Consider the following 13,234-nt stretch of genomic DNA (forward strand, 5'->3'; position numbering starts at 1 on the left):
GTTCACATGTCCCCAACACTCAAGTGGAGACAGCCATGTTGTCCAAGGAACCAATGTTTAGCCTAAAATGTACTAGGAACTAGTTATGTAACAGAAATAAAGCACAAAAGGACTGGGGACAATCACAGATTGACAACACTTTTATCTTCTATTCATATTTCATTCAGCGCTACGGAATATGTTGGCGCTATGTAAATAAATGATGATGATGTACCATTTATGTTATCTTTATTTGAGCAGCTCGCACACAAGACCTATGACCCTTAGGAATCCTGTGACTTGTTGGCCCCTGCTTCATAGGTCTGTTAATTTGGAAGAACCATGTTCTATGTTGCCATTTAATTTGTTTATTGCATGATGGTTGTTTATTATGGTGTGAAGCTAAGTCACGCTGTCCGCATTCATTTTTCTTTATTAAATGCTCTCTTCAAGGCAAACAGGGTCACGTGAAAACGAGCTAATCTTGGCTTTCAGGTTTGGAAACGAGAATTCAATCCGTCTGCTGAATTCTAATTACATTTTCCTGCTCTCTTCTAGTTGTCGCAACATCATGAAAGTGGCTCAGGCTAAGCTTGACATGATAAAGCCGGATGAGGTTAATATGGAGGAATACAAGGTTAGTTTGTGCTCTTAGGTGAATCCTTCTTCATTATTATATTTCGTTGATAGGCGACGGTCATTTGCGAACTGCAAAATATGCCCAAGTGCAATATGTGTCTAAGCGTGGAAATGCCCATAATTGTCTGCCACAAGCATAATATGTAGCATGACTTCATTACAGTCTGCTCGCCCTCCTTTTCTGGGTGTTCCGGAAGTAATGGGGAAACATTACTCACTGTACATTTACTACAACCTTTGGATCACCTTCCTTTACATTTTTTAGTTTTCTCTTGAAATACTGACTTGTTACTTGAAAGTAATTATAAGAATGAAAAAGATATTGGGATTGTTTTCAATAAACGTGTCACTTTTGTTTGAATGTATTTATGACATTGCTCGGAAGGCACCTAGAAGATCCCTTTCCCCGATACAAGAGCTCCTGGTGGTAGGTCCCATGGAGTCGTAGGCCAAGGCTTGGTTTCCACAGCCTCCAAGGACATGTCAAAAATAGTACTTTTGAGGAGAAACCAATGCTGTCTTCCCCTCTATCCATCCCTACTAAATAGAGAACAACCACCCCCCTAAATGTGCTTTCCCCACCCCTTACATTAGTCTTAAATAATTACATCCTGCAAATTAAAATTTTGTTGCATTCCTGCAGTCGGCAAGGCGGGCTTCTATCCCTCCACCCAGCCCCTCATCATATGATGCAAAGTTTTACACCTGTATAAATTTAAAGTACATTGGTGCTAATGGCTCTTGCTTTGCAGTAGGGTAATTTTTTTGCACTTTTGTAAATTAGTTGTAGAAGGAAATTGTCCACCGCACCAGGCAATCATACACCCTATATATTGTGTGACTGATTTATTGAAATCCAGCAATATGTAATGTGTGGTGCTGCCTGACCATGTATAACAAATACAAATTTGACAAACACAAAGGAAGAGAAGAAGGAAAACCTGAAAGCTAGGGGCACTCTATGATTGTATAAGTTCTTATTTAATAAAGTATTTTGTTTTATTAAGTCTAATAGAATGTTCCCATAATGGCCGGTGTGCCACCAGTAGCGATATATTTAAAAACAATAGTGACAATAATACAAGGTGCAGAATAAGTGATTCAAATTGTCAGTTCTTGTTAAATAGATTGTTATGGTGAATTGATACACACAATAAAAATGTATAAGATCCTTACGTTAATGTTATTTATCTTTCAATAAAGATTGTATAATCCCCTATGGCATCTTCATTTATTAAATACATATGTGACTGCCTATAGCTTGATTGTGTATAGAGGTTATTGATTATATTATAATGCCACTGATCAACAAATTAAGGAGAAAGAGCTGCTAATCATACACTGAACTAAGTACAGATAATTGGTGATAAAGCGCTCTGTATATATGCTGCCCATAAAGTAACTAATACCATGAATAAAGGGCTTCTCTCATTTCTAGTGGATCATTATCATACTGACACGAAATCTCCACCACCACTCCTATAATGACTAACGCTGTGATATAGTAGTTGTAACTAGTGAGAATATCTGTGCGGTTCACGCCCTGGATATGAGATATTCCAGGGGTAGTGTCGCTATATTGAGACATCCATAGCTGAATTACGTAGAGGACCTGTTATAATTAAGCGAGGTGAACGCAGATGAGTGTTTCGTATACTCTTTCTTTAACCAGGTAAAAAAAAGGTTTTTGCATGGTTAAAGCGAGTATGCGTTAGCCATCATAGGAGAGGAGGTAGAAATTATGTATCATTATGACAGTGATTCACTAGAAATGGGAGAAGCCCTTTATTCATGGTATTAGTTACTTTATGGGCAGCATATAGACAGAGCGCTTTATCACCAATCATGTGAATTTAGTGCAGTGTCTGATTAGCAGCTCTGTCTCCTTAATTTGTTGATCAGTGCTATTATAATGTAATCAATAACCTCTATACACAATCAAGCTATAGGCAGTCACATATGTATTTAATAAATGAAGATACCATAGGGGATTATACAATCTTTATTGAAAGATAAATAACATTAACATAAGGATCTAATACATTTTTATTGTGTGTATCAATTCACCATAACAATCTATTTAACATAGCGCGGCGGCAGCAAGAACTGACAATCTGAATCACTTATTCTGCACCTTGTATCACTCACTGTTGTTTTTATATGTTTCCTACTGGTAGCACTCCGGCCATTATGGGAACATTCTTTTAGACTTTTTTAATAAAGTATTTTATTTTACTAAGAATCCTACAATCATAGAGTGCTCCTAGCTTCCAGGTTTTCCTTCTTCTCTTCCTTTGTGTTTGTCAAATTACTTTCGTAAATGATCCTTATTGTAGCACCCTCTAGTTCCGCTGATGGCACACACGGCCAAATATTACATTGAATGGGAAAGTACGCCCTGATGCAGGGGGAGGTTTCTTTTCCTTTCTTTTTTTTTTTTACTTTAAATGTTGATAGAAAGACATAAGCGCATTAAAACACTGTCTATGTATAGTCTCCGCTATAAATATACATAGTTCAATGTAGAATGTTCAATACTTTACTATCGTTTAACTCTCTGAGAATATTTTGCATAACTAGACGTCTTCTGTGTTGCAAACCTCTTTCCCATCTCCTCAAATTGTGCGATTGTGCAGAAATAGGGTAAGAAAAAAATGTCACATTTCTGTTAGTAAAAGGAAAAAAAAATTACACCCTGCTGACCTACACCAGAGGGAGTTAGTTAGTCTATCCTGTCTCCTTCTGCACCCCCTCCTAACAGCACTTCCTCCACACTTTGGGATGCACTAGTACACGGTATAGATAATCGGTGGGTATCAGACGGCCTGCCGAGACTTCGCCTGCTCCTTCTCCCAGACAGCTGCCCCCAGTCTTATGGGTATGGTGGCATCCGACCTCCGTATCATGTGACCTCCTCTGCACAGTGCAGGAAGAGGAGCGCACCGTGCTCTCCCTCTTTCCCCTGTGCGGCCCCTTTGACGGCTGGTGGGCCTCACATGGGACTCTCCAGCTATTTCACATTGCCCCTCTCTGGTATAAATGATCTAGACTGCTGCTTGCTTGATTGTTCTCAAAATAATTTTAAGTGTCTATAAAATTTAGCACGATGTGCATGGATCATATCGTATTAATACCAAGCTAATTCTTACCCCTTTATCTCGGTTTAGAAGTGGCACAAGGAATACAAGATTTTCCGAGAGACTACATTGTACATCATGATTGGGCTGGAACTGTTTCAGAACAAGAGGTACGAGATCATACTCTCCCCATTTATATATGAATATGCCTTTAGATTTCATACATAGTGCTTTACAGTCCACAAGAGGTTCCAATAAAGGGTATTTTACATGTGTTTTACAAAAGATAAAAAACAGTCAACACAAAACTTGCAAGGATTTTTCTTTGGTGTTAAATCTAAGTACTTTAACAAAAGGGTCCACAAACAGTGCAGCCAAAGGTCTCTTTTTACACAGAAGAGAGAGCGACAGTTTACAGTTAGTAAAGGACACGTGAGAAAAGAGAGTGTATGGTGTTGTATGCAGGTGAAACACAGACAATCTCTCCCAAATGTGCCAACTTTAGGGCTCTGTCCCACTGTGGGAGGTGTCTTGTGTTCACTGCTGAGCAGCATATCCTGGTGCATGCTGCAGTGTTTGGAGGGGAAGGGAGGAGTCTAAGGGGCAGCCTAGTGCTTTACTGCACTAGGAGGCCCTCTGAGGGAGTGGCCACGCCCCCCCCCCCATTGTGATGTGACCACGCCCCTCTCCCGATACTACAATATTGGGCGGTATGCAATGCTGTTGGGCTGAAAACTACACAATTTTGAGCAATTTCTCTTTTTGTTTTAGTTATGTTGAAGCATTGCTGTACCTCATTTATGGCTACCAGTACAACAAAGAACTGCTGTCCAGAGGCCAGTACAGAGGACACGACGAGGAGCTGTTATCACATTACCGGAGAGAGTGCTTTCTGGTCAGTAGGTGCAAGCTGCAGGTCCCAATGCTTAATACTGAAAAGCTGCTTATTTCATGCTCATGTCATTTAAGCTGTGCCAATCTTCTTTCCCCTACTCACCACTTGACTGTTTAATGGACAGCAGGTGCTTGCCCATCACCTCACCCTGGAGGCAGCCATTTTATGGGCTGGACCAATAGCCAAGGGGCCGCAGATCAGTTTCACAGCTTGTTCATTTATTAGAAGCCCATGACATCACGGAAGCAGGAGATAGTCCCACAATTTAGTCTGTAGTGAAATTTAGAGGCTTCAGGTCCAGTCCACAAAATGTCTGTGTTTACTGTCTGTGTTTTGTTTAATGTTGTTTTTTTGTTTTTGACCAACATAGCGGAGGACCAGATAATTTTATGAATCCTATATATCAGGGGTAGGGAACCTGTGGCTCTCCAGGTGTTGTGAAACTACAAATCCCAGCATGCCTTGCCACCTCTCTGCTGGTTATCTACTGGCAAAGCATGCTGGGACTTGTAGTTTCACAACACCTGGAGAGCCGCAGGTTGCCTACCCCTGCTATATATCATATATCATGTTCAAAGCTGATGATACACACAAGATAGTAATGCAGAATAAATTACCTTGGTTACCTTCTGAAATCCCCCCTAAAAAGTTACAGGACATTATCATCATTTTTTATTATTATTATTATTATTATAGATTTGTAAGAAGCCACAGTGCTCCTCAGCGCTGTACAGTAGGGAAAACAGTACATACATAAAACAGGGACATACAAGAGAGACATAATAAATGCAGACATGAAAACAATGGCTATGGAGGACCCAGCTCATCAGACAGCTTACATTGTAAGTGGAAGAGGGCACAGCTGAAACAAGAGGAGCAAATGAGGACATTAATATTTATAACATTTATACCGGACATACACTTGTATTATGTGTTAAATACTCAAATAATTATTTATAAAGATACAGAGGATAGTAAGATAAGTGAATACTGTGCATTGGGCCATATGGACAGAATAAGAGGAGATGCTGTGAATTACACCTAGCACGTCAAACAACAAAATGATGTTGTGTGATTGCCTCTGAGCAACATGTAGATCAATAATGGTGCTGCCTATGTATTCAGGATCAGAAGAATATGGAGAATTACATTGTATACAGGTTAGAGGATACTGTGCAATGTCCATATATAAATACAATGAAAACAGATCTATCCGTCCGAGAAAATAGGAGACGGGACATAGTGCAGTTGTCTATACATAGACAGATATGAACATATACTGAGAATTCTATCCAGGATAGGTAGACATTGGGTAAGACAAGTAGTATTGAGGAGATGTGTATGAATATAGTATAAAACCACATATAGTACATTAAAGTCAGCATACATAATATGAGCTTACTGTTGATATATGGAGCAGAGTAGTAAAATAAAGTAAGAATTGCATCACATACAGTGCAGGAGGGGTACTGTGCCGTTTACCATGTATAAAACTTTCCTAAGATTATCATTTTATTTGGTCTGTGGACACCTCTTCAATGCAAACATCATTGTTCTTTTTATTTTACATTTGTTTAATTTGCATTTTAATAAACCTACCCCCTATTAATACAATGGTTTTTTATATAACCCTCTCAATAAAACAGGTATTTCCCCCTTTATATGTCTGTATCTGTACTAATGAATTCACTGGTGGTTTCATCCATTGAAACCTTCATGACTTCTGGTGAAGCAAAGACATGGTGATTTCTCATTGAAACTGTGCTTGCCAGCAGTAGTGGTTTAAAGGGCACTGCCAGTTGCTGTGTGGGTGAGTCATAAGTGGGCAGGACATTAATAGACTTTGGGGAGTCCAGTTCAGAGTAGTAGGAGTCATTGGAGTAGGGGTAATATTTCAAGTTTAAAGAGGAATGGTCGCCTCTGGAAACGGGGACTTTGTCTCTGCTGCTTGGGAGAGTAACGTGCTCTGCTCCATTGACAGTACTGGATGGGGAGAGGTAGCGCTTGTTATGCAGTCAGGATACAGACCACACTTTCTATCCGTCCCTTTCCCGGACAAATTGGGGAAGTAGAAGAAGAATTTTGTTACAGGCTTTCAATATCCTGCACTTACCAAAAGAGGAGATAGGTGACAGCCTCATTCAGCTAGATTAGCTTGAATCAGGCCATGCACCAAGGTCTAGAGTTGAAGCTAAGAGTTAGTTTCTGGTGTTTGGCTACAATATAGTGAGGTTAGCGTTAAGACTGATTACATTGAGGCTAGTATTATTCTTTGTGTATATTATTTATATGTTGCTTTAATTTGACCCAGATAATCTTAGGATCCTCTAAGTCAACCAGCTGAGCTGAAAGAGTAGTATGGCGTCCATTGTCCTCCTAATAAACCCGATGGCTGACATAGACACTCTGCTAGGCCCTTCCTATCTACGCACCGTTACTAAGAAGTCCAATTGAAAAACAGGCAATAGCGCTGGTTCACACTCTGCCACCATTCACACTTCCAAAGCAATTGTATTTCATCAATGTTGTCTTGTGTCTTGAAGAAACTAAATGAGAGTGCAGCGGCCATGTTTGAATCTGGAGAGCTCGAACAAGTCAACAATGGCCTGACTCTAATGAATGAACTCATTGTACCGTGCTTGCCCATGCTGTTGATTGATGACATGGAGGAAAAGGACATTGTTGCTGTAGAAGACATGAGGAATCGCTGGTGTTCCTACCTGGGACAGGAAATGGAACGTAAGTAATTATAGCAATGAACATTCTGAGACAATAAAATAAAGCACTTAGAGAGACTCGATTATTGTGGAACTGATCTGAAATGTTCTCATGCGGGCCAATATATGTAATTTATTCAAGCTCCTTGTATGGCACCAGAGCTCAGTGTTTGTTCAATGCTAGGATGTGTATTGTACACCAGATTGTTCCTTGTTATTACCCTCTGTTCTTGTTATTGTCCATTTTATCTTATTTTATGGAGGGAAAAAAAATTAATTGCTGTCTAAAACGATCTAATAATAGTATTAGCATCCCAAACAATGATAATACTGTTATACTCTTCTTGCTGGGTAGTGTAATCTGTTTTCTCTGACAGATTATACTGAGTTGTAAATGCACTGAATGGTCAGTTTTAGGAAACTGGATAAAGGTTACACTAAAATTAGCTAACACAACAATCGCTGTCATTGCCCATAGCATGTTTTTTATATGTATATGTGAAAATCTTCAAAAGAGCATAAAATCATTAAAACTGTGTATATCATCATCATCACCATTTATTTATATAGCGCCACTAATTCCGCAGCGCTGTACAGAGAACTCATTCACATCAGTCCCTGTCCCATTGGAGCTTACAGTCTAAATTCCCTAACAGACACACACACAGACACAGACAGACTAGGCTCAATTTGTTAGCAACCAATTAACCTACCAGTATGTTTTTGGAGTGTGGGAGCGAACCAGAGCACCCGGAGGAAATCCACGCAAACACAGGCAGAACATACAAACTCCACACAGATAAGGCAATGGTCAGGAATTAAACTCATGACCCCAGTGCTGTATGGCAAAAGTGCTAACCACTAAGCCACTGTGCTGCCCCATGTGTGTGTATATATATATATATATATATATATATATATATATATATATATATATATAGATAGATAGATAGATAGATAGATAGAGATAGATATATAGTTAACCCGTGCATGATACTCATGCATTCTAGTCAAATCAAGCTACTTAAGGTCATAAAAAGGTTCTTGTCATGCATTTGGGGCTAGCCCAGGCCTCACCTCACAAAAATGAGTTTGAGCCTTCAACTCGTAAATTTAGCCTTTACTACCCCTCCTACAGGGGGAAGGGGGGATGATGGAAGTTAACTGACTTCACTATTCTAATTTTTTTTGTCAAATAATGTCAGTATACCAAATTTCAGGTCAATTGGATGAGCCCTTTCTAAGAAAATAGTTTTTTACACACACACACACACACACACACACACACACACACACACACACACACACACTCCGCTAGGCCTTTACTTTTATATATTAGATAATGCTAAGAATTTAGTAGGTCAGTGTATAACTCCGCCCAGCAGGTGGCGCTGCAGCTTGTTTGGGGTTTTTTTCACACACAGACTAACACACGGCGCTAGGCTTATATATAATATATATATATATATATATATATATATATATATATATATATATATATATATATATATATATATATATATATATATATATATATATATTTGGATGCAAGTCCTTGGAATGCCTTTAGTGGTAGGGGGTGTTGATTACCACCTATAAATTTACAGCAGCTTGTGGGATGGTCTAACTGCACTTTCCCCCACATCCGTCATCACCCTTTTTTTACATGGCGCCAGCAAATTCCGTAGCTTTGCAAGTAGGAACACACACTGAAATGAGAAACAATACTGGGTAATGCAGAGAGGTAAGAGGGCCCTGCTCACAAGCTTACAATCTATTACACAATGGCCGTTTGATACATGAGGATTAGGGCTACATATTGCTTTTTGGTCAAGCTAGTTTACAAAGGTAAAAAGTGCTTAGTGAGATTCCATCAAAAATCAAAAGTTTTAAAAACAATTTTAAGTGAAGGACTCGTGTCTCTGATTGAGACTTGGCAGTTGTGTGAAGCTCTTGGAGAGATACATTGATCCTACATTCACAGTGATTCTGAATCTGTACAATGGATGGGAAACATTGACAATTTTATTTTGTAACCTAAATTTCAGGACCCTGCTCTATGTTTAAAAACGTAAAACATTAAAATGATAAACATTGGTTTGGTAGATGTTTCAACACCGCACGTGTAGATTGCTGTAGCGTTTTATAATATATGTACTAATGTAATAGATGGACAGGGCCAACATTCAATAATATTGCAGATGTGAGGCTGAAACCATAACAGAATAAATCAATAGGCTTTGAAATATTTTAATTATTCTGTTAATGGTCTATTTTCATCTTTTCAGCTTCCTTGCAAGAAAAGCTGACTGACTTCCTGCCAAAACTGCTTGATTGTTCAACCGAAATTAAAGGTTTCAACGACCCGCCAAAGCTTCCCACTTTTTCCACGCACGAATTGTGTGAGCGTTTTGCCCGAATTATGCTGTCGCTTAGTCGAACGCCGGCTGATGGGAGATAAACAATGCACCTTCTTACGCACATTGTATAGACATTTTTTTTTTTTTTTTAGTTTTTAACTAATGCCTTCCTGTGACAAGGTTTGCTTTGTTGCTGCTATAGTTTTTAACTTTTTTTTTTTTGTTTTTTTTTGTTACAAACTGCTAAAGACAAAAAATGACTGTATAGACTTTTTAGCCAGACTGCAAACACAACTGAGTTACGCATGGCCCTCGGCATCCATTTTAAACAGAGCCGATGCAACCAAAATATCTAAAATATTTATGGCAAGACCGCTTTGTTTGCCACAGTTCTGTGACAGTATTACATTGCTTTTATCTATGAAACCTCATTTTATCCACTTTTCGGTTTTTGTCTTTTTTTTTTTCCAAGTCTGGATTTATTATCTGTGACGGCCGCCATTTTAATTATCTGGTGCCATGTTAGAGGACATGGTGCCTGGTAGCTTGTAAATGAAATTGCAGAATAAAGTTTTATTTATGGCTACTTCCTGTTTGCAAAAAAAAAAAAGTTGTACATTTGTGTATGAATAGATGAATATTTTTGATGAGATGAACAGTACTTAATGGCAGGATTATAGGGTTAAATTCTGACTCTGATTATTCTGAAGGGGTATAGTTTGGATTTCAAACCAATTACCATTATTTTTTTTTTTAGAAAGTGAGCCCATTATTTCTCAAATAAATTTGCTCTTTTAAAAAAGGTTTCAGGACTAAATTTAATTTACTGCTGCCGCTAGATATGACATGCAGTTGAAGCCACTTTAACACATTGTATGACTCATGCTGTGAGGTTTAATACTGTTGTATTATTCCATAGTATGTTTTATAATGTTGTTGGTGTGTCCGCCAAGCTGCATGTTTTTAGAGGCAATGCTGTAAACAAAAGATCGTTACAAATGAAAAATACACCTATTGCCAGAATGCCGACCGTTCTGTTGCGGTAGAGGCTCCCATCAATAAAGCAAACAGGATACAACATAAATTCACAGTTTTAATACCCACAATGCAAAGTTTCCGCCTTTGGGAAGACTCAGCTGATCGGCCTCTACACTAAGCATCCCTAGTGCATTGAAATAATCAGATGTGCAAAAAAGGGATCTAAACTATAGCTACTCTGGATACTTCAAGAATGTTAATAGTTTATAAACTTGTATAATAAACGTTATTAAACATACAGAGACAAAAAAGACATACATCCTACTAGTTGTGATGAATATGTCAGTGGATCAGTGCACTTAGGATCCACCAGGGGTTGACAAATATTTATGTAGGTTGTAGTCATCTGTCATTGTCAGAAAGCTTCACTGAAAGGACGCCAACAAAACATGACCTTCCCCCAAAATCTATGCTGCGCTGACTCAGGTTTCTGCATGCCTATGGGCATCATTTTTCTTCCCTTAACTACAGGTAGGTAGGGGCGTATTTGAAACCTTTAAAAGAAACAAGACAGTATGTTCTTCTCACGTAATGCCCATGGAGCAATTGTAGGCAAACTGTGTCCACTGTGTTTTGCGATACAGTAATGATCATGGTCCTGTGACAGCGATGGACCCTGATCGATCCTAATCATCTGCAAGGTTACTACACTGCAAACTTGTTTCTTTGTCACGGGATGGCAAAAGCATGATGCCTGGGTTTAATGTGATTTGCCCATCTGTTCACTGAAAGAACAAACTAGTTTGCCAAAATAGCAGACACCATATAGGCAAATTAAAACATAAACAACAAATTCTGTACCAGATAGGGATCCATGTAGACTGATGTGGGGAATCCTTGCAAGGATGTGGAGTAGTGCATATAATACAATTTTGGCAAGTGATCGTAACCAGGTTTAGTAAGAGCCTAAAGACATTGGGCCTGATTCATTAAGGAATGCAGAGTGAATGCATCTTGTTGTTTTGTTTTTTTGTTTGTTTTTTTTAAACGGACAGAAAACACACGCATGTACGCTCGAATTCTAGTTGAAAATGGGTATAAATGTAGTCTGCATTTTCCGTATGCAGACAGACACAATACATAGGTATAATTAAAGTCTCATCAGAATGCACTCATTAATAAAATATTATTAAATACATTAACACCTGTTATTAATATATTCATTAATGAAAAAAAAAGTTTGGGTGTTTGTGCCTACACCGACCCTCCAATGATATCATAAACTGTGAGAAGTATCCTTTGCATTTGAAGATGAATTGGACGTTGCTGTGGTCACTGGGATATATAGTAGTATTCTGGGCAGGCACGGAGCAGTTTTAAGCGAAATACGCCACATATCGGTATTTACTTAATGAATCGGGCCCATTGTGGTTTGTATAAATAGTTGTAATATTCAGCAGTTACAATATAATCATGTAAATTTATCCCTTTACTGTAACTATATAGGTACGGAATGGAACATTAGAAAATTAAAGCTTTTTTTTTCCCAGTACTATTTACTAAGCAGTGATAATCTGGTTGGTTACGGCTGCACAATGATGGAAAATCTGACAGCGAGAAGACCTGCAAGAAAAGAACAATTTCAGGAAAAAACTACATCAATATTGACAGACTTACCTCCAAAACGACTCTGCAGATATCCGATGGAGGTAGAAGGATGACAGGACCTCCTTCCAACTGGGCAGCTCTCCGGCAGTAGTGTCTGAAGTCAGTGCGACCTGACTGAATTAAAATTTAAAGCGGCAATGTCGGGACCACGCAGGTTAACTGCTTAAACAGATAACCTACGTGGTTAACTGTTTAAGATATTACCTACATTTTATCCCAGTTATGTTCAGTAAACTAGAAGTAGTTTAGCAGAATTTTATTTGTTGTTGTTATTATTATTAACCCTTCTCTACCTCATCCTTTTTGTGGGTATTATATAATGGTTTTGGAGAGGGTGCAAAGTTTGCACATATACACCCAGATCTAGCCAGACTGGTCCAGTCAGTTAAACACAAATATGTGGCAGATTTGGGCACAATCCCGTGTCTGCCACATATCCGGTGGTCCACGGAACGGCCAGGTCTTTCATGGCTGCAAGAAACGTCCTTGTTCTTAATTTGAAAGGATTCTCATTTCTCTCTCATGTGCTTCTTCAGCCAAACGAATTTTGTTTCAATCCTGTCCATTGAATTCCAAACCATTTAATTTGGATTTTGGTTAACCAGGATGGTCTTCCAAAGATCCTTACAAACTGTCTAATATGGTTGAAAATGACCAGGGTAACAGAAATAATATGCCTGTATGGTCTCCACAACACTGAGAAGTTCCCGTGGCAGTGCCCCCCTCCCTCCCTCTTTTTTATTTTATTTATTTAATCAGTGGCTGCATGATATGGATACAGAGCCACTGGTAACAACGGTACAGATGTGATATGAATCTGGTAACAAATGGGTGGCTGCAACAGCGTGTCACAATATAATACGACCATGTGGCAATAATAATATTAACAAATGCCTGCACATGAATTGGCATGTTATAATA

General features: G+C 38.7%; 1 protein-coding gene across 1 annotated transcript in view; it reads left to right on the top strand.

The window, feature by feature from the left end:
- Positions 1–10,253, top strand: part of USP25 (ubiquitin specific peptidase 25) — a 32,438-nt gene extending 22,185 nt beyond the window's left edge. The window contains 5 exon segments of the mRNA XM_075197103.1: positions 538–616; positions 3,786–3,865; positions 4,467–4,590; positions 7,134–7,329; positions 9,596–10,253. Coding sequence (XP_075053204.1) covers positions 538–616; positions 3,786–3,865; positions 4,467–4,590; positions 7,134–7,329; positions 9,596–9,768 — 652 coding nt within the window. The 3' untranslated portion in view covers positions 9,769–10,253.
- Positions 10,254–13,234: the final 2,981 nt, after the last annotated feature.

The sequence above is a fragment of the Mixophyes fleayi genome, chromosome 2, assembly GCF_038048845.1.
Source record: "Mixophyes fleayi isolate aMixFle1 chromosome 2, aMixFle1.hap1, whole genome shotgun sequence".
NCBI lineage: Eukaryota > Metazoa > Chordata > Amphibia > Anura > Limnodynastidae > Mixophyes > Mixophyes fleayi.